Source organism: Anabrus simplex, chromosome 1, assembly GCF_040414725.1.
Source record: "Anabrus simplex isolate iqAnaSimp1 chromosome 1, ASM4041472v1, whole genome shotgun sequence".
Classification (NCBI taxonomy): Eukaryota; Metazoa; Arthropoda; class Insecta; order Orthoptera; family Tettigoniidae; genus Anabrus; species Anabrus simplex.
This window is the reverse complement of record NC_090265.1, coordinates 482,120,440-482,142,511: the sequence shown is the minus strand read 5'-3', so window position 1 is coordinate 482,142,511 and position 22,072 is coordinate 482,120,440. Positions and strand designations below refer to the sequence as shown.

At 36.1% G+C, this 22,072-nt stretch overlaps 1 protein-coding gene across 1 annotated transcript in view; it reads left to right on the top strand.

Moving 5' to 3' along the window:
- The window catches only part of SPoCk (secretory pathway calcium atpase), a 288,883-nt gene extending 267,129 nt beyond the window's left edge, over window positions 1-21,754 (top strand). Inside the window, exons 20-21 of the mRNA XM_067135304.2 lie at window positions 1,165-1,306; window positions 13,140-21,754. Coding sequence (XP_066991405.1) covers window positions 1,165-1,306; window positions 13,140-13,261 — 264 coding nt within the window. The 3' untranslated portion in view covers window positions 13,262-21,754. The remainder of the gene's footprint in view (window positions 1-1,164; window positions 1,307-13,139) is intronic.
- The last annotated feature ends 318 nt before the right edge of the window (window positions 21,755-22,072 follow it).

The following is a 22,072-nucleotide window of genomic DNA, read 5'->3' as shown; positions in this document are numbered from 1 at the left end:
CCATGGTTCTACTATACTAGTGATAAGTACCATTATGAGGGACCATTGACCTGGATTTTGGACCCCTTTAGACAACAAGCATCATAGATTCTGGATTGTGCTTCCAAAACAGTCCCTTGGTTAGTACTACTATTGTTTTAAGATAGTTTCTGGGAAGGTGGGGCATTGTGGGTCGGATCCACTGATTGTTTTAAGTTCATTGTTCATATATTTTTAAAAATATATGTAAGTTTTTTCCTCTTTCTGCACTCTATTGTCTACTGTTACATCTGCTGCAATTCTTCATAATTTGGGACATTTTGATCAGAACAAATGAGAAGACTTTTCCAGCGACTTGGTCAGCATTGAATGAATTGTGTAAAAATATTAAATACAAATTGCTATAATTAATATTTATGGTGTCCTTAGGTGATAAAATTATAATTGATAATGTTTATTTTGTATCTCGGTATAAAATGAGATACTGCTATCAATTCCATTGCTAGTTTTTTTGACTGCACTACAAGAAGAGAGATAGAAGTGTAACTTACAAGACTTCAAGAAAACCTGTATTTTCAAAGAATTTTTTTTTCCATAATATTTTATTTGTACTTTTCTCTAAGTAGCTCCAATCTATTATATTAGACAAAACCCATGGTTACCTGTGTTGACACACATGTACAGTCCCTTTGCAGGTTTATTTGTGTGTGTATTTCCAGGCATAAGAACAGGAAAGATATGATACTTAGAATATAATGTACTATCCATGCATGTTCTTGTGGTCTGTTCAAAGCATGAGATAATCCCTCAATTAGACTGCCAGGGGTGGAATTTGAAACTTGAATATTCTTCAAAGACAGAGCTCCTTATTTAGGAGAGGGCCATTGTAAAGGAGTTACGGTTGACCTCATAATATTGTGGATGGCTGAAGAGTAATTTTTGAAAGATACAGATATTTGAAGGGTGCATTTTACAGCAAAATGGTTTTTTAATAAATTAAAACTGGCCCATTATATCGGTGTTCCAATAGAGAGATTATCAATTCCATTCCCACAAATTAATGTTAAGCAAAAAATTTTATATTCATATTCTTAATATTGTTCTCTCATGGTTTTGGTTATTTACATTTTCTCTTTGTATGTACTTCATGCTAGCTTATTAAGGAATTTTATTGATATTTTTCAGACAAAATCGATCTTCACCATAGGATTTTTCAGCAACAGAATGTTTTTATTGGCTGTTACGCTGTCTGTGGTTGGTCAGATGCTTGTCGTATATTTCCCTCCATTACAGATGGTATTCCAGACTGAAGCATTAACCTTCTTTGGTATGTATAGTGTAGCATCTTTCTTTCATTTTGAATAAACATTGGAATATTTGTTACAAAAGATAATCAAGAAGTGTGACATTTTTAGATCATAATTTTTACACGATTTCCTTTATTTTCCCTTTTTATCTACTTCATTTTGTACTAGCTTATTAAAGAAATTTTCTTATTTCTCAAAGGATGTCCATCTTCACCACAGGATTTTTCAAGAGTTGTATGTTGTTTCGTTGTCTGTACTTCCAGTAAAGGGCCAATGATAGTTCAATTATACTGTAGGTACTAGAATAACATTTTGGGAAGTGGCAGGTTTGAGTTTCTGGATAGAGGGCACGGTATCATTAATTGCAAGATTCAAAAGTACTGAAAATGAACTGTTGGATAAAGTCTAAGAAAATAAATTGAGTTTGGGTGTATGTCGCTGGTGAATATGGATGAAATAATTAGCATTATAGCAGGAATGAGTTAGATTGTCATTTCCAAGAAAAGGCAGGAATAATATAGAATGTCAGAAATGGAAGGATGAGGAGAATGAGCTGCCCTTTTTTATATATATATTTGAGTTTAACACCATCATAACGAAAGTGTAAGCATAAAAGAAAAGTTTGAGAACTTGTATATTGTAAATGGGATCATTCTGATAAGAATCATGCTTAAAGGGGCCATGAGAACATGGAGAAGCAATTGCACAGGTCCCTGGCTGAGTCTGGCATGACGTCCTCTTACTTGAGCTAGGCTCCATGCTTCCAACTTCCCTTGTCCAAATAAGTGGTCTTGAGAGTCGGGATACCAATTGCTATGGAATGCGAGTGGGCATCTCGGACACATTCTGACTCGTGGCCCTCCTTGCGCTCAGAGGGCTTTACAGAATTTATAGAGCTCAGAAATTTTTAAGCAAGCCTCGGGCCTATGGATAGGGGACGATGACATAGATGTTAGGCCCCTTTTAAACAGCAAGCATGATCATCGGACCTAGGAGAGTAACGGAGTCCCACTTCCAATTGACTAAGGACTCCTTGGAAACAACTTAGCGAAGGAAATGGAATTTGATGAGAGTTATCAATATTAATGGGACTTATGGAAGAAAGAAAGCAGATCGGAGTCAGTAGAGGATGTCTGGATGTGTTAGGAGTAATGATATTTGGGTAAGGGGAGATGACGAACAAGAGACAGAAGATGACGACATATTCTTAACAGGTATTAAAAATGGAAGGGCAGAGTGTGGGATAGGACTGTTCATCAGGAATATTATTGCACGTAACATAGTTTGTTAGGCTTGTAAATGAACAAATGACAAGGGCAGGTTTAGCTGCTGGAGGAATTAAGGCGATAATTATCTCGGTCTACTCACCCTCTGAGGGTGCAGATGAAGTTAACAAGTTTTATGAAGCACCGATCTGCAGTGTAGTCAGGGTCAATGGTGAGGATAGGATAATGCTAATGGATGATATCAGTAAAGAGAGGGACCACAAACGCCTTCACCAGTGATAGTAGTCATATAGACCTGCACTATTCTGGTGGGTATTGGTTTGGTGCCCTAGTTTCTTATTCATACCTTCAGAATATGTTACTCGAAAGGAAGCCATCATCAGTACATGATTCATTCATACAGAGAGCTGCATGTCCTAATGAGTTAGTTACGGCTGCAGTTTCCGTTGCTTTCAGCCATGTAGCAGTATCAACACACTTGAACCATGTTAAATATTATTACAAGGGCTTATCAGTCAGTCATCCAGACTGCTGCCCTTGCAACTTCCAAAAGGCTGCTACCCCCCTTCCAGTGAACCATTCGTTAGTCTGGTTTCTCTACAGATAGCCCTCCAATATGGTTACACCCACAGTTCAGCTGTCTGCTTTATTGCGATGTGCAAGCTTCCCCACTGCGGCAAAGTCACATGGTTCACAAGCGAGGATTAGTCATCATCATCATCAATGTCCCACTCCAGTCGCCCGGGTGTAGTTAACAAGCCTCCTTCACACCTTTCCGTCCTTCCACTTTTCCTGCTCCATTAGTTCCGCTACATCCAATTTAGCTTCTCTAATGTTCTTCCAAATCTGATCCATCCACCTTCTTCTCGGTCTCCCAACTGGTCTCTTTCCCTTAACTTCTTTCCAATTCCCTTCTTGCTACTCGTTCCTTTCCCATTCTTTTTACATGTCCGAACCATCTGTCTTGCCTTCTGTATGTTCTGTACTAACAGTTCTATATTTAGCTCTTCTCTGATTTTAATATTTTGAATTCTATCTCTTCTTGTCTTTTTAACCGGTGTTCTTAAAAATTTTATTTCTACTGCTTGGATCTTACTATCTTGTCTCTTATTAGTTACCGTTGCCTCTCGTCCGTATGTTGCATTTGGTATGAAATACTGTTTATATAATGTTAATTCCGTTCTTTTGGGTACTTTGTCATCCCATAAAAGCTCTCTGACTTGGTGATAAAATGTTGTACATTTACTTAGTCTGTACATTTACTTAGTCTGTTATTAATTTCAGGGTTGATTTCATTATTTCCATTAATAATGCTACCCAGATATGTAAACTGTTCTACATTCTCTAACCCAGTGGTTCCCAACCTTTTCCAGCTGACGCCCCCCTTTTCAGATACGGGTGGTCATCGCGCCTCCCCCCTCCCCCGTCATTTTTATAACCTCTCCGATAAACTGACCTGGAGGATATAGACCTAACCTAATGACACTACATAATGAATTATTCCATTATTCAATTATTTACGAAAAAAATAATATGAAGTACGCGCTTTATATCTATGACATACTAACTTCATTTTAGCCCAATACAAAGAACACACTTTTACAATAAATCCTTAAATTAGTCAACAAATGTCAGTGAGAGGGTTGACACTGGTTTCTCTTGGTAAGATTCGGTATGTTTGGTTTGATATTTGAAAGAGCACAGTGGAGATCACTTGCAACATCAAGCCGACAGCTCTGCTTTGTTTTTATGACATTCAGCGTTGAAAATCCTGACTCGCATAAATATGTCGTTGAAAATGGGACTGACACGCAATGCTTCTTTGGCTATTTCAGGATACACTGCAAGACAGTTTACTCAAAGGTCGCCCAGTCCTAATATTTTGTAATCATCTTTTAGCTTTGAATCACACTTCGAATCTATGCCTTCTTCTTGAAGTTGTGCTGGCAGTGCTTCAATGTCAATGGCAAACGGATTTCTTGTTAACATCCAGGACCATTCATCTGACGAGATATCAGGAAAGTATAAATTGAATTCTTGTGCCAGGGAATCCAAATGTGACTGAATTTGCACCTTAAGTTTATTACGATCACGTTCACTTTCCGGCAACATTTCATTAAGGCGGTGAAAGGATGAGAAGTTGTTCAACTGAAGTCGGCGTTTCCATAACTGTATTTTGTTTTTCAGGAAAGCTCTGATGGCATCATAAGCAAGCCTAATATTGGAGTTTTTGCCTTGGAGCTTTAAGTTCAAACTGTTCAAAGGCTTCAAGAAAATCGCTGAGATATGCCAATGAGACGATGAAATTGGCATCTGTTCATACAGATCGTTCTTACCTTCACTCAGAAGAAAAATTTCAACTTCAGACTTTAATTCGAACAGCCGAGCCAACATGTTCCCTTTTGATAGCCAGCGAACCTCTGTGTGGAAAAGGAGAGTTTTGTGATCGGCTTGAAGGTCAACACAAAGGGCTTCAAACAATCTTGTCTGTAAAGAACTTGTCTTCACAGAGTTCACAATTCTTACAGCGACTTTTAGTGTTATTAAAATCTTGGGGCAAGGTTTTGCCTGTGAATTATACAGTGGGTTCCCATGATGTATGGGTTTTTATCTTTGGCCATTTTGAGAAACCCAAAACGTGACCCAATCATAACAGGTGTACCATCCGTACATACACCCACTACATTTTCCCAGGAAAGTCCATGTTCTTGGAGAAAACTATCGATGGCAGAAAACACATCACAAGCTTTCGAAGTTGTTTTCAAACATTGGTAGCAGAACTTTTCTTCTCTTAAAATTCCACTGTCGACAAATCGACAATATACAACCAGTTGACAACAACGGGCCACATCGGTTGTTTCATCACACTGAATTGAAAACCCTGGAGATGCTTTCACCTCCAAACTTTGCATTTTAATGTTTTCTGACAGTTCTTGAAGTCTGCATTTCACTGTGTTACCAAAAAGGGAAATTTTGGACAATTTCTGCCGACTCCCTTCATTCAAAACTATATTTACGGCTAATAACATACACGGCTTTACTAATGTTTCCCCAATTGTATGTGCTTTTTTGTCTTTGGCAATCAGAAGAGCTAGTTCATATGATGCTTCCACTGCTTTCTCATTTTCTTGGTTAAAAGTACCCGACGAATCTAATTTCATACGTTTTAGTGTGTTGAGTTTAGTTGCAAAACATTCTGTGGGTTTGTCTTTAAGCCTGAATGCTTTGTGTTTAAATGTCTCTCCAAACGCACAGGCTTCATCGCATCGTTACTCAGAACACAGTGGCAGATTACTCATTGGGGCTGTTGTATTCCGTTCCGTTCAATGACTGTGAAGCCATATTTAATGTAGTCATCATTGTATAGTCTCTTCTTGGACATCGTTATCAATTTTTTTTAAAAGTCACAATATTAAATAACACAATTCACACAGTCGAACTGTTACAGCGAAGAATATTGACGTCCGAAACGGGGGAGGAGCTTACGGTCAGCTGTTTCCAATATGGCGGCGAGATAGTGACGGGAAGTAAACACGACAGTGATCGGGTATGCATCTGTAGGATTTATAGTGTTCAAAATGTCTTTGGTGTCGTATGCGCAACTGTTGAGATTTGTCGGAGATTTCACGCGTCCATTAGTGGAAGGCGAAGAAATATTCAAGCGTAATTACCTGATATGTGTAGGTAAAAAGTTTGAAACAGAAGATGAAACTGGTGTTGTAGCGTTGTGTTTACAATCATCCCACATCAGTTCCAAACCCCACAAAGTTAATGTTGTCTTGAACAAAGGGAGTGAAAATGTGTAGTGCAACTGTACATGTAAAGCGGGTTTGTCAGAGAAATGTTACCGTTGACACACTAATTCACCTTAACAGTTAAGCTACTGTAATTTTCCACTATTAGAGGTTATGGAGTAATTTCTTGTTGATTTGGTCCATGCCAAAACCTTAGCCAGGTGACGGGGGAGTTATCTGACTTGTAAACTGTAATCTTGGGGAAGAAATAAAATAATAATTCTACTAAGTAAATGTTGTAAAGCAAATAAATCCTAGGCTTTATACAGGCTTGTGTTGGAACAGCCCACATCCTAATCTTGATATTCTTCCATTTTTACGATCAGCACAAAAGTTAGAACTTAGAACCGACAATAATAAGTATAAAAATTATAACTACCTACAGAATATGCAGAGCAAAGTTTGAAAATTATAATTTAAGAGTACTCTAACCTCTATAGTTACAGCTGTTTGTGGTTGAAGAATACTTGGTTTGTCCAATTCTACCAAATAATTAAGTTATGGCTTCTAATTTATGATGACCGGGCGAGTTGGCCGTGCGGTTAAGAGCGTGCAGCTGTGAGCTTGCATCTGGGAGATAGTGGTTCGAACCCCACTGTCGGCAGCCCTGAAGATGGTTTTCCGTGGTTTCCCAAATGCTGGGGCTGTACCTCAATTAAGATCACGGCCGCTTCCTTCCCATTCCTAGACCTTTCCTGTCACATAGTCGCCATAAGACCTATCTGTGTTGGTGTGACGTAAAACAAATAGAAAGAAAAGCTAATTTATGATGGCAAAATACTACATATTTTCTTTCATTGATAGAAGTATTTTATAGGCAATTTAAATGCAGTGCTTAATTACTACCAGTTAAAGATATTACTCACATGTAGATAGTTAATTTACTGTCTGCTGTTACACGTATGAAGAAGTTTACAAAGAGCGGATTACATTCTATGTGCGACACAGAAGTATTAGGCTACAAGTTTATCAGTATTTTTGATGTAGCTAAATCTTTGTGAATATAAATTAGAGACAATAACTATCAATGAGTACAATAAACAGTACCGGTACCTACGCTGTGAAAAGAAGTCGTCTTCACGAGAATGCAGACTGCACACTGTCATGTATCGCGTTACGCGTTTTCCAATTAACAGCGCGGAAGCTCATCTTTCTCTCTGAACTTTTTGTACAGGGAAGTAGTAAAGAGATTTCGCATCCGTTTTATACGATTTGCAACCGTATACAGAGCAGTACCTCCTCAAATTTGACAATTTTCTTTCTGTTTCCATCACGACGCCAATGCTTCGCCATGTAAATAAACCTCACCAGTCACTATGTTGCAGCTTCAACATTCTACCGCGTGGCTGCGCCATCCAACTTTTCTGACGTCAATACAACACTCACAATAAACAACTTGACAGACACGTCCACTGCGAAAGTATATGAGGCACAGAATCAACAATCGAAGGGCTTGGCCACTGATGGTCTATCGGCGATGTGTTGTCATGGCCATTACTGCGCCATCTCTGATGGGAGAGTTGTACTATGTAGCTCTCGCCAATTTGACTGCAAGGGAAGAATAAGAAAGTGTAGGGGTGGGAACAGAGCATTCAAGGACGAGCTACCCACAAAACGAGTCTATATGCCGCAGAGTGAGAGGGAAGGAGAAACTTCCACTTCATTTGTTGCTTCTGAAACTCCGATATTCTTTGTTCTTCAGAGTTAATGTCGACTCATGACTGTAGTAACTTATTGCAAGTTAAGATCTTTAGTGAGAAAATGTCACTGCTTCATTAATTGCAGTGGTTAAACATTAATTAGTTGTGGCCCAAAATACCAGTAGGCCTACATAGAATTTCACGCTAGCCATGAAAGCCTAACATGTTATGTTAAATACATTTATTATAATTTAGCATACTATTATTACCTTATCTCCAATTGTTGATCGCGCCACTAGATCAATTTGATATAATACCGACATGTATACAAGTACCTCCTTCATGCAATATGAGTATATTTTGTTTATGAGAAAAACCTTGTACAGTATGTAACAATAATACTGGACAATGAAAGCAACTACAACAACGTTGATGAGTAGAAACATGTCGCGTATGGTAATACTTCACTTTCACGCAAGTAGGTCCACAAAGTGTGCAATTAAACGTGCGTTGAGTGGTCTTGTTCCCGCACCTGCTCTCAGGCTTCATTTTTCTCCTCACAACACAGCAAATTCCTTATTTCACCTCCAACCTCGCGGCTCCGCAGAGATTTGTGCCGGCAGTTGGCAATTACTAGTGCTTTTGAACGATTGACTTGGCGCGACTATCACGTAGAGAGATTCGAAAAATGTTTATTACACAAAATTGTAATTTTCGAGTTAAAAAAATTAATTCGGAAATCACTTCACGCCCCCCCTGATAAAGCCCCACGCCCCCCTAGGGGGGCGCGCCCCCCAGGTTGGGAACCCCTGCTCTAACCGTTCTCAGTCTATGTTCACTTGTCTTCTCTTTTCCACAGTGCATGACTACTGTTTTCTTTTTACCAATTACCATTCCAGACTCCTTCAGATTGTCATTCCAAATGCCCAGCTTCCTTTGTACTTTTCTTCCTTTCCCCAAATCACCACATCTGCAAATACCAAAGCATTCACTTCATCACTACTGATACTCTGTTTTACAAGTTTTATGATAGATTCCATCCATCAATATAATAAACAATAATGGCGACAGTGCACTTCCTTGCTTGAGGCCTTTTTTGTATAAAATGTTTGTCACCACTCCCCACTTGTATACTGCTTTTACTCTCATGATAAAAGATTTTTATCTTGTTAATGAATGATTTTGGTACATTCTTTTTCAGTAGGCATTCCCATACACGTTTTCTCTTAACTGTATCATAAGCTTTTTCCAAATCCAAAAATACAAATGATTTCCTTGTTCTTTTCCAGATTTAAATATAAAGTCTATTGTTGATCTCTTTGGTCTAAAGCCATATTGTTCTTCCTGTGTGTTTCTATTATATGCCTCAGTCTTTTGTCTATGACTTCCTCCATTATTTTTAGCCCATGTGATAATAGGGTCATACCTCTGATATTCACATTTCTTCCTATTGCCTTTTTTGAACAGTGGTACAATGCTTCCTTTTTGCCAGTCTTCAGGTATCCTTTCATCCTTCCATATGGCATTGAGGGTTCAGTATAGCCACTGTAGTCCAATGTTTCCTGCTGCCTTAATCATATCAGCATTGAATTTGTCTTTTCCACTTGCTTTACCTTTAGTCATTGCTTTCACTGCCCTTTCAGGTTCCAACCATGTTATTGTGTTCTCTTCTTTTTCTCCATCTATCATTTCCATTTTCTTATCTCCTTCTTCCTCTGAGCAGTCATCCTCATTATAAAGTTTTTCAAAATACTTTGCCATCACCTTCTGAAGATCCTTTTCGCCATGTACTATGGATCCATCTTCCCTCTCTAATGCCTTGATTTTTTTCTTGAGTTATTCTTTTTGATTTTATTACTCTGTATAATAGTTTCTTATTTCCTCGACTATCTTGCTCAATTTTGTTGGTAAAGTCTCCCCAACATTTCTCCTTTTCTTCCTTGATACTCCTCTTTACTTGTTTCAATCTTTTGTATTCCACATGTAACCCTTCTATCTGATCCCTCTGATACATTTTTTGCTTTTCCGTATCCATTTCTTTCTTCACCTTGTTCCTTTCTTTTATTTCTGTTTTAATTTGTCTGTCAACCACCGTGTCTTCTTTCCCTTAACATTTGCTTTTGTTTGCCCGCATACCTCAATTGCTGTTCCCACAAATGTCTGTCTTGAATTGTCCCATTCTTCTTCTCCACTTCATATTTTTGTGTTAGGCAACTTCCTTTTTATACAATCTGGGAATGCCATTCTTTTATCTTCCTCCTCCAATTCCCAAATTCTGATTTTTGGTTTCTTCTTAAATACAATTTTAGGGATTTTTACTTGTTTCAATTTCGCAATCAATGATCTATGATCACCTTTCATACTTTCACTGGGGATTATTTTCGTATTCATGACATATCTTCCCCATTCTCGGTCTGTTATTATAAAATCGATGAGTGTTCCGTACTGTCCATCCCAACTATATCGGCTGATCTTATGGCTATTCCTCTTCATAAACCATGTGTTCTTTATCATCAGGTTATTTCTGTTACAAAAGTTCAACAGTTTCTCTCCATCTTCATTTCTATCGCCATACCCATGTGAGCCCAGGACATTCTCATATCCCATTCTATCAGTTCCCACATGAGCATTCATTTCTCCCATTATCATGATCCCATCTCCAAAAATGTGTTTCCAGTTCATTGAGGAACTCTTCTTTTTCTTCCACGCTACATCCTGTCTGTGGAGCATACACCTGCATTATCTTCAGTAGTTTTTTGTTTACATGTATGTGCATTATTATAATTCCTTCATTTACATATTCAACTTTAGCTATTGGTTCGACATTCTGATTCACTACAAATCCCACTCCATTTCTTTTCTCTTTACTGTTACCCATCCATTACAAGGTGGACCCTTTCTTAGTTTCTTCATTCCTTCCCCTTTCTATTTTACTTCACTTAATCCCTGGATGTCGAGGTTTTGTCTCCCCATTAGATCAATCAATTCATTTTCCTTCCCATTCATTGTAAAATATTTATTGTTCCAAATCGGGTTTTGTTCTCTGATCTAACACTTGCACAAACATCAGCATTACCATTATACTGTGCAACTGTAGTCAGAGACTTGTCAATTCCATTTTTAAACTTCCATCTGAGGCTTGTATTGTAGTTGAAAGCAAGTACAAATTTACTCATCTGCTGATCTGCTAAGCTATTATTATTTAATCAGACGAAATGGGGATCGAGGTACTCCAATGGCATCTACCGGAAGAACACCTATACCTGGAGGAGGGTTAAGAGACAGAAATGATACAAGTTCTCGTAAAGAGATAGATGTTGAGAAGAAGAGGCACAGAAACTGTACTTAAAACATCTGGAGGGGAAACACATCATCCCGGTCCAGAACTGGGAGGTCTTGAGGAGTAGTATCTAAATTCTGCATGAACTTGTTTTGGAGTTTTAGCGTAATTGCTGTGGAACTAGAAGACATTGCCACCAGTATTTTTGGGGTTCTTTCCAAATTGTCCATCACCGTTTGTACAGTACAACATATCAAATTAAATAAATCTCCGTTTGGGGATAGCCTCGTGTTCATGGGAATTACAAAAATATTGAATGAATACCAAAGATTTACAATTCAAATTGTTATTTAAATGTTATTTGTAAACTAATTATGAGGCTGCATCTTCACAGTAACCCGTATACAAGGGTAGCTATCGTTTCTGGATATACAGGGTTATTACAAATGATTTGAGCTATTCCAAACCTCTACAATAACTTTATAATTTGACATATTGTCACTGTTTTGTTTTTTCCAAATGTTCGATATGTGCCCTTTTAATGACTCTGCAGACATCAAGCCTATAATCAAGTTCGTCCCACACTCGGCACAGCATATCCCTATCAATGGATTCGAAAGCACGGTTGATGCGAGTTTGCAGTTCTGGCAGGTTTCTTGGGAGAGGAGGTGTAAACACAGAGTCTTTCACATAACCCCACACAAAGAAATCGCATGGGGTTAGGTCAGGAGAATGTGGAGTCAATGACATGAATTGCTGATCATCAGCTCCACCACCACGACCGATCCTTCGGTTTGGCAATCTGCTTAAGAATTGATTAACATCACCATGGAAGTGGGGTGGAGCACCATCCTGTTGGAAGATGAAGTCCGCGCTGTCCTCCAGTTGCGGCATGAGCCAGTTTTTCAGCATGTCCAGATACACGTGTCCTGTAACAGATTTTTCGCAGAAGAAAAAGGGACCGTACACTTTAAACCGTGAGACTGCACAAAACACATTAACTTTCAGTGAATTTTGAATGTGCTGCACGATAGCGTGAGGATTCTCAACCCCACAGCTTTGCATTGTGTCTGTTCACTGCACCATTAACAAAAAATGTTGCTTCATCACTAAAGGCAAGTTTTGCACTAAACTCATCCTCTTCTATACACTGTTGCAACCGCACCAAAAATTCAAGGCTTTTTGACTTTGTCATCGGGAATCAGGGCTTGTAGCAGTTGTAAGCGGTAAGGCTTTTGCTTTAGTCATTTCTGTAAGATTTTCCAAACGGTCGGCTGTGGTATGTTCAGCTCTGTACTTGCTCTCTCCGTTGACTTCTGTGGGCTACGCGTGAAACTTGTCCGCATGCAATCAACTGTTTCCTCAGTCACTGCAGGCCGATCCATTGATTTACCCTTACAGAGGCATCCTGAAGCTTTAAACTGAACATACCATTGCCGAATGGAGTTAGCAGTTGGTGGATCTTTGTGGTACTTCGTCCTGAAATGTCGTTGCTCTGTTATGACACTGATGTGAGTGCATTTCAAGTACAAGAAACGCTTTCTCGACTCCTGTCACCATCTTGTCTCACTGTGCTCTGCTCACTGCTCCTGTGCTCTTGTGGCAGAAATTTGAAGTGCGACTTCACCAGATCAAAACTTTGAGTTTTTCTACATGACTGTTGAGTTTCATGTCCATGTATCAATTCATGGAGCTACAGTGAATTTGTGAAATTGCTTCATTCATTTGTAATAACCCTGTATATACAGTATATCTTCCATCCACCGTAGAAATCAATTAATAGCTGTGAGTCACATAATTATTTTCAGTATTGAGAGGTATTTTTATTTCATATGTTTAAGTGTAGTTAGTACTTGTTATTTTGCACATTTTTCAATCAAAATTCTTGATTTGTGTATGTTTCTTTATTATAGATATCGTGTTCCTGGTTTGCCTCACTTCCACTGTATTTATTATTTCGGAACTGAAGAAGTTGGCTGAGCGACAGCTGGAGAGGCGCCAGAAATCTCTAAAATCGGAACTAGATTTTGTATGACAATTAAGGAAAACCAGAAGTAAGGCCCGTGTAGACTAAGATTTATTTATCGACTTTAACCTATTTCTTTGTTATAAAAAGTCTATAATAAATATGGGGAGGTCTCTTCTGGTATGGTAAAAAATACAAAATGAGAAAGCCAGCACTCAAATGAGATTAGGCAACAATGAACTTCAAAACTACTTTGAACTGGTTAAAGGATGTGGTGTAATAGCCTTCAGATATCTTTCTAATGATTAGTGTTGTAATATCTTCATTCTACGATTACCATTCCTTTGTATGGTAGGTAACTGACGTTGATATTTTGGAGAGAGATGAAAATTCAAAATCCAAAACAATTCTTGGACCAAACCAAGATGATCGTGATAGTAAAAACAGTGCTGAACTGTTGACTAGAATATGCATTCGTTGTCCAGCTGCATCGTGTTTTACCAGAATATGTTGTTACTCACGTATGTCCGAACATTTTAAAAATATGATGGAGGATCTGTGATATAATGATACCAAAAAGAACAATGCCGCTACTAGCCATTGTGCATAGTGGAAGGATGATTGTTATGTTCGAGCACAGCCATTGTGCATAGTGGAAGGATGATTATATTATGTTTGAGCACAGGAATATACAGGTGGCACTTCCTTCTTAATATATACTGTAATGGTAAAGGTTGTGTAAGTTTTCTTCTATTTGTAGTTTTTAAGGTTTAGGGAAAAAACCTGTCCCTGACAAAATAGCAGATAACATGTTAGGTATGAAAGGAAATTTTATTTACTTTTTGTTGAAATGAGGCATTTCTTTACAGTAAAGTACTGTAGATTTTTGTATTAATATTTTTTCCAGTAATGCCTGGTGGATTTATAGAATTTTGTTCTTTCTAAGGTTGTCAGAATTTCAGCCTTTTTTCTGTTTGTTGAAAAGTTGTATATAGAATTTCAGAAAGTTTCCTAACTGTATAAGGTGATTCATTCAAGCAGCAATCATGTGTGTCCTTTTGTGGATGTTGTATTTTTTTTTCAATCATCATAAATGCACTTTGATACGAATATAAGCTGCCCAGTCATAAAGATAGTTACTGTTAAATATTGAATTTTCAGTCTTTTGACTGGTTAGTTAAGATACTAATGTTACATCTAGTTGATCTGTTTTTAGATTATTCAGTTTTGGAAGCATGTTATTTCGGAAAGATCTATAAAAGTTTACTTTAAAATCTGTCAGTATTACCTGTAATACAGTAATTGTGTATGTCAGTTCCTGAAGTTCTCACACAGTGAAGTTTGTGAAGTATGATGTTTATTTTTCTTATTTTCCTTGCATATTGACAAGTTGTTGAACTTAAGGAAAGATATAGAAGCAGTGAGTCATGTAAAAGTATAAACTTGCATAAGATTAAATTATAGAGATTTTTTTGTAAGTGTTACTGCTATATACAATTTTGCAATGTCATCACTCGAATTGTGTTCTTACAGCACATTTTCTTAGTAATAATCAATGCATGATATGTGATTCTGGTTTTTTTCTCATCTTTTCCTTTCCTTTTTGAAACACTCCTGTTTCTCTGCACAGATAAGTGAGATTTTAATACTGTTAAATACCTAAAATGTTACAAAATATTTATCCTTCAGCGTGTTTTTTATGATAATTACATATGATCAGGTATCATGGTACTGTACTTGTTAGATAAACATATTTACAGGAAATCTTTTGGCATAGCAGAAATGAACATGTAATTGAAGAAATCATGAATAAGAAATGCCTCTTCCTGCTTTCTCCTTCCATTTTTGTTTTTTTGTTTTTTTTTGTTTTGTTGGAGCAATGAGTGATAAATTTCCTCCCTCTTCAGAACTAGTTTTCATGAATTCTTTGCTTGCACAGTAATGGGCATATTTTTGTATGTTTTATCTCTTCTTTGATATCTAATTGTCTTTGGCAGGATCATCAGAATTATGTAATTAAACATTGCCTATAAATCCTTACTACCTCATCTCCCTTCAGAATGTTTCTTCATTCCAACTAGTGTTATTCCTCATTTCTTATAATTTTCTCAAAATGTTGGTATTCAGTACTAATTAAGTAAATTTCTCTTCTACAGTATAGATAATGTAAACGAGAATGTATACCAATCAGATGCTATGATTCTGGTGTTACCTTGAGGGTGGAGAATTAACATTTATTTAAATTATTAATGATCACAGCATTCGGCCATATAAATTCAGTATGAGCCCGCCAGCACTCCATACTAACTCGGGTTATTCAGTAATATTTTTAGCGTAATATTGTAGGTCATGTGTAACTGTGCAGCATCAAGTATTTTAACTATTGGGTATGTCTTGTTGGTGTTCAGTGTAATTATATTTAACATAGTATCAAATTCTGGATTATAATATTGTGGGGAAAAAGAACAAACCAGTAATTTGAAGCTAATTTTTTATGACAATTTATTCAGATGAAAAGTAATGATTTTTCCATGCAAGGCTGATGGAGAGACTGTGCACACACAAAAATATTTCACATACTGTAATCATGAATATTGTAGTAATTGTCATTGGAGAATTATTGTACTCCTAAGAGTGTTCCTTAAGTTCATGTAGTGATGAGAGAATGTGCACCAAAGCATGAGACATCTAGTATAGATGTTTTCTAGTACTTGGTATCATATTGTTTGATGTTCCAAATTGGCACTTATAAGGAGATAAGAGCAGCTTGCAGTTGTTCTCTGCCATTGCTTTTATTTTCTCAGTGGACATAGTAGTTTCGGACAAGAGACAATAGGGCAATTTCTTCTGTATGTGTGTTTATCAGATGCATCTCGAGTGGAATACTGCATTAAAATTATTTCTTGCACTAAGTCTGTAGTAAAGCTGACAGAAAAAATGCCTCTCTCTCCTTTCCTTCATGTGTTTTATCTTCCAAAACACCCACGTGTGGGGTTTTGTATGCCTGAAAAGAAGTTGAATAATATGAAATAAATTTCTATAGTTGAAATGGCCTTGAATTTTCATGTTATTCTTAATCAAATATCTTTTAGTTCTCTAAAGAAGTCACAAATATTTTAGCGTGATAATGTAAGAATGTGCTATTTATGATTTGTTTCAAGATATGTAATATGAATATTGCATCTTAAGGGCCAACAAGTAATTCTAGAAATGTGCAAAATTTTGAAATTCAGCTACAGCAAATATTTTTACGGTAGATACAGTGCCACTGCTAATGGAAGGTTGAGAAGTACATAAGATTTTAATTTTTTCAGTTTTATCGATATTGTTAACATTGTACAGAGTTACATAGGTGCAGGGCACTCCTTTGAAACTGTTGAAAATATTTATTCTGGTTACGTTCTGAAAATAAGCTTGGGAATTTTATTTCTGTTTATCGTGCGATTATAGGCTGTAGAATGTAAATTTTTGTGTGGAGTTAGGAGATACAGGGGCGTTTTTATTTGAAAAAACCTTGCATTGACTTTGGTTCAAATTCTAGTACCCTATGTGGTAAACTAGTAGTAAGTTGCTGTGGTATTGTTCCCTCCGATTAGAGTTTGAGGAAGAACTGGGTACATAACCCAATATTTTCAAGCATACTCTTGAATAGACATAAGAATTCAAATCTCCTTAAGAACTTTTCCTTTTCAGATATATCTCTTAAAATGATTTTTCTTAAGTATATAAAGGATAATGCTGACTGTCCAAATCTACGAAGGTATTTACTTGAAGTGAAGGAACCTTTGCTGTATTCTGATGTGGCAGTAGGTCGGTATCACAATATAATAAATCTCAAAACATTTTTCACTTGTATGGCCCTTGATCTTATTTGAGATCAGTCCATGATAACAGCTGTTTATTAAGCCACTGAATATGAGCTTAAAGTGTTAAAATAGCTTTCGTTAAATCACAAATAATTACCTTCTTCGGAAAACTTAATTGGAAATAATCATTAAAATTGTGAGCTGTTGTTACCATAATAGCTTGTATGCACTAAGAAAATGCTAAGTATGACTTAGAGGAATATAATTTAGCTATAATAGTAATGTAAATTTTCTGTGCATTCTTGCTTATAGCTGTCAGTGGATTATTTCAATAGTTGACACACAAACATCTGCTATGTTCCATTTCAAGTCGTTATACTTGCTTCATTCCAAGAAATGTAATAAATTGAGGCATTCTCTGAAAATATTCATTCTTATTTCTTTAAAATAGAAATGGAAGACTTAGAATTATCATGGTATGTTCAACAAACATGTATCTACTTATATTGTACTTATTCAGATATTGCTTCCATTCATAATACATGTGAAGCAATTGTTACATTTTCAGTCCTGATAAGACTTGTATCAATTTCAGATGATATCTCTTGGCAAAACAGACTTTATGTTAAAGTTACTGGTAATGATGAGGGTCTATTTTTATTTTTTTCTGTTGATAAATTAAATCTGTAAAACCTAATGTCAAATTAAATGAAATTGTAGGGAATGTTATTGTTGGAGTGAAAGGGAATGATTTGTTATATGGAGCATGACAAGAAAGTGATGGGGTAAATGAAAGACTCCAAAGAAAATCTGCCTTGCCTTTGCATTATCTTCCATAAATGTAACAGATAGTCACTAGGGTTAAATTAACCCTTGAGTGTACAAATAATTTTGTCTCTAATAAAATGAGTTCACTTAATAAATACATTTAAAGTACTTACCACATGTTAATTGGTAGTTGATCTCGTTTCACTACTCAGCATCAAATAATGCACCACGCCCTCTTCTAGAAACTATTTTTAAAACAAAATGTGGTTGTGAAACAAAATGTTTTTAAAGATAATTTCAATTCAGAAGTGACATGAAAGATAATTTAAAGTATCAATCAAAAAGATAGACCCTTCTTCCCGAGAATGCCTCAAAGTTGTTAGAAAGGAAAGTGATTGATATATTTACTACATTAGTTGTAGAGTTATTACTCTTCCCAATAGTATATTTAAGTTTGAATCTCTTGAATAGGTTGTATTGGTTTGTCTTTAACTAGCATCCCTGATAAAAAATTATTTATTTCCTTATTATATGAAGGAATGTGTCATGGCATTAGTACTAATTGATGCAAATATGACCACATTTTGGTTAGATTTTTGGACTTCAATGTGCTTAATGTGTAACTGTTGGAGGAATATAATTTCTCTCCCACATTACTTTTACTAGACTTAACCGTTGTCTTTTCTTTTTCTTGCAGCTATGTTGATGCCCATATTTTAGTTCATATGTTACCAGCCAAGATTAGTTGATGAAACTTCATAAACAGAATAGGGTTTTGATGAGCAATGTGTGTGCTATGCTGGAACAAACTGCAGTTTTGAGCTATTCTGGGTTGGAAATTTTCTTTTGAAGTTGTTTTGATATTTTAATCCCACTAACAACCAAAAGTAATTATGATAGCATAGGGTATTTATGTAATCAAGTTCTCAGTGCTTGATGGATATCAAAGGTTGAACATTTAAATATGGGAAAATTGCAATATCTATGATTTAAAATGATCTTAAGTGGATTGGCTGCCTGGTTACATATTTCATTATGTAGTAGTTGAGGAAAGCTTCTTAATGAATGGCATTTCAGACTCAATGGTAATTGGAAAGTGGCATAAGCATCAACAAGTATGATGACAAAAGATGAATAGTAATTTGTGCAGGGACCATGCTTCTGTACTGTAATACCTTATTGTATGCATGGGTAATCTGTGGAAATATGTATTTCCAGTGCTATTGCCACGGCTAAAGAGTACAGGTCAAAAGTAGCTGCAAATCAGGACATTACTTGAAATTTTAAAAACAGAGACAGTGAATATAGGGAGTTTGAAATGAATAGGCCTACATCAACATATTTCAGAAAATTGTATTTTCGTTTTTTAATAATAGTTTTCTTCGGGTAACTGTTGAAAATTAAATCAGTGACTTGTACTATGGATTCCATGGAAGTGTTGCTGTTCTGTGTGTATTTTCACATTGCTATTTTTTTGTTTGGAACAGGATCGGTCATATATTGTACTTGGTTTCCTCATGTCTTTTTACTCTCCTGTCCAAGCATATTCTTCCATATTAACTCACATTGCAGTGAAGTATATAAATACAGTAGTTACTTAAGATTATGCAAGTTGACACCTGAAAAATTAAGAATATTTTGTTAGTAAATAATCCCTAGTAGTTAAAACTAAAAATGAAAAAGTGCAAACACCCTGGACTCTCATGATCAGATGCAGTACAGAACCCCACACAATGATCGGAGCGATCAAGTTTCTCTGCGATTTGGGTCACATAGCTATCAGCTTGCATTCAGGAGATAGTGGATTCAAACCGCACTGTCGGCAGTCCTGAAGATGGTATTCCATTGTTTCCCATTTTCACACCAGGCAAATGCTGGGGCTGTACCATAATTAAGGCCACTCCTAGCCCTTTTCTGTCCAATCGTCGCCATAAGACCTATTTGTGTCATTGCGACGTAAAGTAATTGTAAAAAAAAATAAAAAATTAAAAATTATGATCGGAGGGGTTGTAATGTGCACTACTGTAACAAATTTTGTACAGTACCACTGTTGATTACAGATCTGGCATCCAGATATAGTCTGAAATAGGTTTGTTCATTGCTTACTGATTACCACAAATGAACTAGTATTTGGAAGGAAACAGGTGTGGTCTGGTTTTTCAATACCATCCTAGCATTCCATAAACATTTAGCATGAAATTGCATTAATGTTTTAAACACCCTGTGTAGTTGCCAATAATACTTCAAAATTGTATCTATTTCACAACCATAAACAGTTGTAAGTTTCATTCATCTGCCATATCAAGCAAGGAAACATGTGAGGCCTGTTTTTGTCAGGCTCCAAACACCACAACAGAACTGATTCACTTCTTTGAGGAACAGCTTGATCTGCCTTCAATTGCTGCATTGGCTTAATTGTTATGTAACCACTCCCATAAAAAGGCGACAGCATATAATGCCATTCTTAATGTATCATTCCATTGCTAAAGCATTTCTGTCAAGACTGTAAAAATTGCCATGCGGCATCTAGAATCTCTAACCAAAGTGTGGTCTCTTTGTCATGGCATGTGATATTTATAATTGTTCTCATTTTGTTATATCGATTGTATGTATAAGAACCATTGATACCATTATCATAAATCCAGTTGATAAGTTAGTACATCAGATTTAATGTCTTTGTTTTTGTGACACATTTTTCCTAGCAGTTTGTCTCATTTGATGTGGCATAAACTTGAAAGAATGTATCTGGTAATCCTGGCAATGAAAGCATAAATTAAACAAGAAGCTTGTTTGTAGACTCGGACAACTAATACTGTATTGATTCAAATATGATGGCCCTGAATTTTTGGAAGGTGTTCACAAGAATGAAATAATATAATTAAAACATATTCAAGCTCTCCTAAGATAATTTAATAAGCTCTAAAGTCAGCCCAGGAGCTGGACAAAAAATAAAAGTTGTGTTTTAATAGAGTATTAGTAAAGCTTTCATTAAGTTTTGTTATGTAACACCAGTACGCAGCCAAATTCATCTGTATGTGGTGGTATGCATTGTGCAGCAGTAGTCAGGCATCATAAATACAAGTCTTAAATGCCAGACAATTTGCTTACACCACCCCAGGCTTGCCTTAAATTAACTTACCAGACCTCTTAACTCGTGTGCCACCTAAAATGCCTTCATGCTATGGCTAGATGGGCCTTTATAAACATAATTTTTACAGAAATGAGTGTAAATTTTTTTACCATTCACCCTGACTAGACCATATGTTGAATAACACAATTATCTATGCGTTAAATGACGTTTCAGAATGTGTCAGCTGCATGATGTATTTTTTAGCATTTACCTTTGTTGTAGGGCCTCATTGTACACTGTCATGCATTTTCAAAGACATTAAATGTTTTGAAAGGTCATAACAGAATTAAACAAAATATCACAAGAGACTGTTTTGTTATTGGTTGTTACATGATATAAATAGAAACTGGGAAAGTGGCGGATACATCCAGTTAATAACTGATGATCAACCCGGTTATTTTCCAGTTTAGATTTTGTTTTGCATGGAAATGCCCAGAATAGTGTTAAAGTGAGTAATTAGTTATATTTTTGCCTTCAGTTCCCAAAACCATTTTAGTAGTACAGATCAATTAATTCATTAATTATCTAAATAGTATGTATCTCTCTTTCCAAGTATAATTACTTTCATTGAGTTTTTATGTACTGTTAATAATAATTGAAGCAAATACTGCAGGAAATCTATGAAATGGTATCATTGATTCCTAATTGTTGTATAATTCATTGTTCTGTATTGTGGCACCTTTTTTATGCATGTGTAAATCTTTACACTGTATTTTTGATTTATATCACAGTACTCCATTATGTTGCTATTTGGTAAATATCATTTTTGTTAAAATATTTTTGTCATATTTGACAGTTTGAAATGTTGGTAATGTATTTTTTTAACACTATACTAGAAAATACACAGCTTCCTCAAAATTAAGTGTGTTATTCATTTTAATACCAGCTGATAAGTACATCTGTTGAATTACGGACAAACCTTGTTTATAAGCGAGATGAACACCGACATAAAACATTGCTTTATAAGATTCAAAACTATACCGTAATAATACTTTGGAGTTTCTTTACCAACCTTCAATAGTAAATAAGCTTTGTTCTTAGATGCTCTGTTTTATTTCATGCTACAGGATATTGTTAACATGTCAACCCAATCATCACACCTAGTTTCCAAAAACCTAGACATTTTAGGACTATTTCAGGTTATTTTGTACATGACTTCTGGCAACATATTCAAAA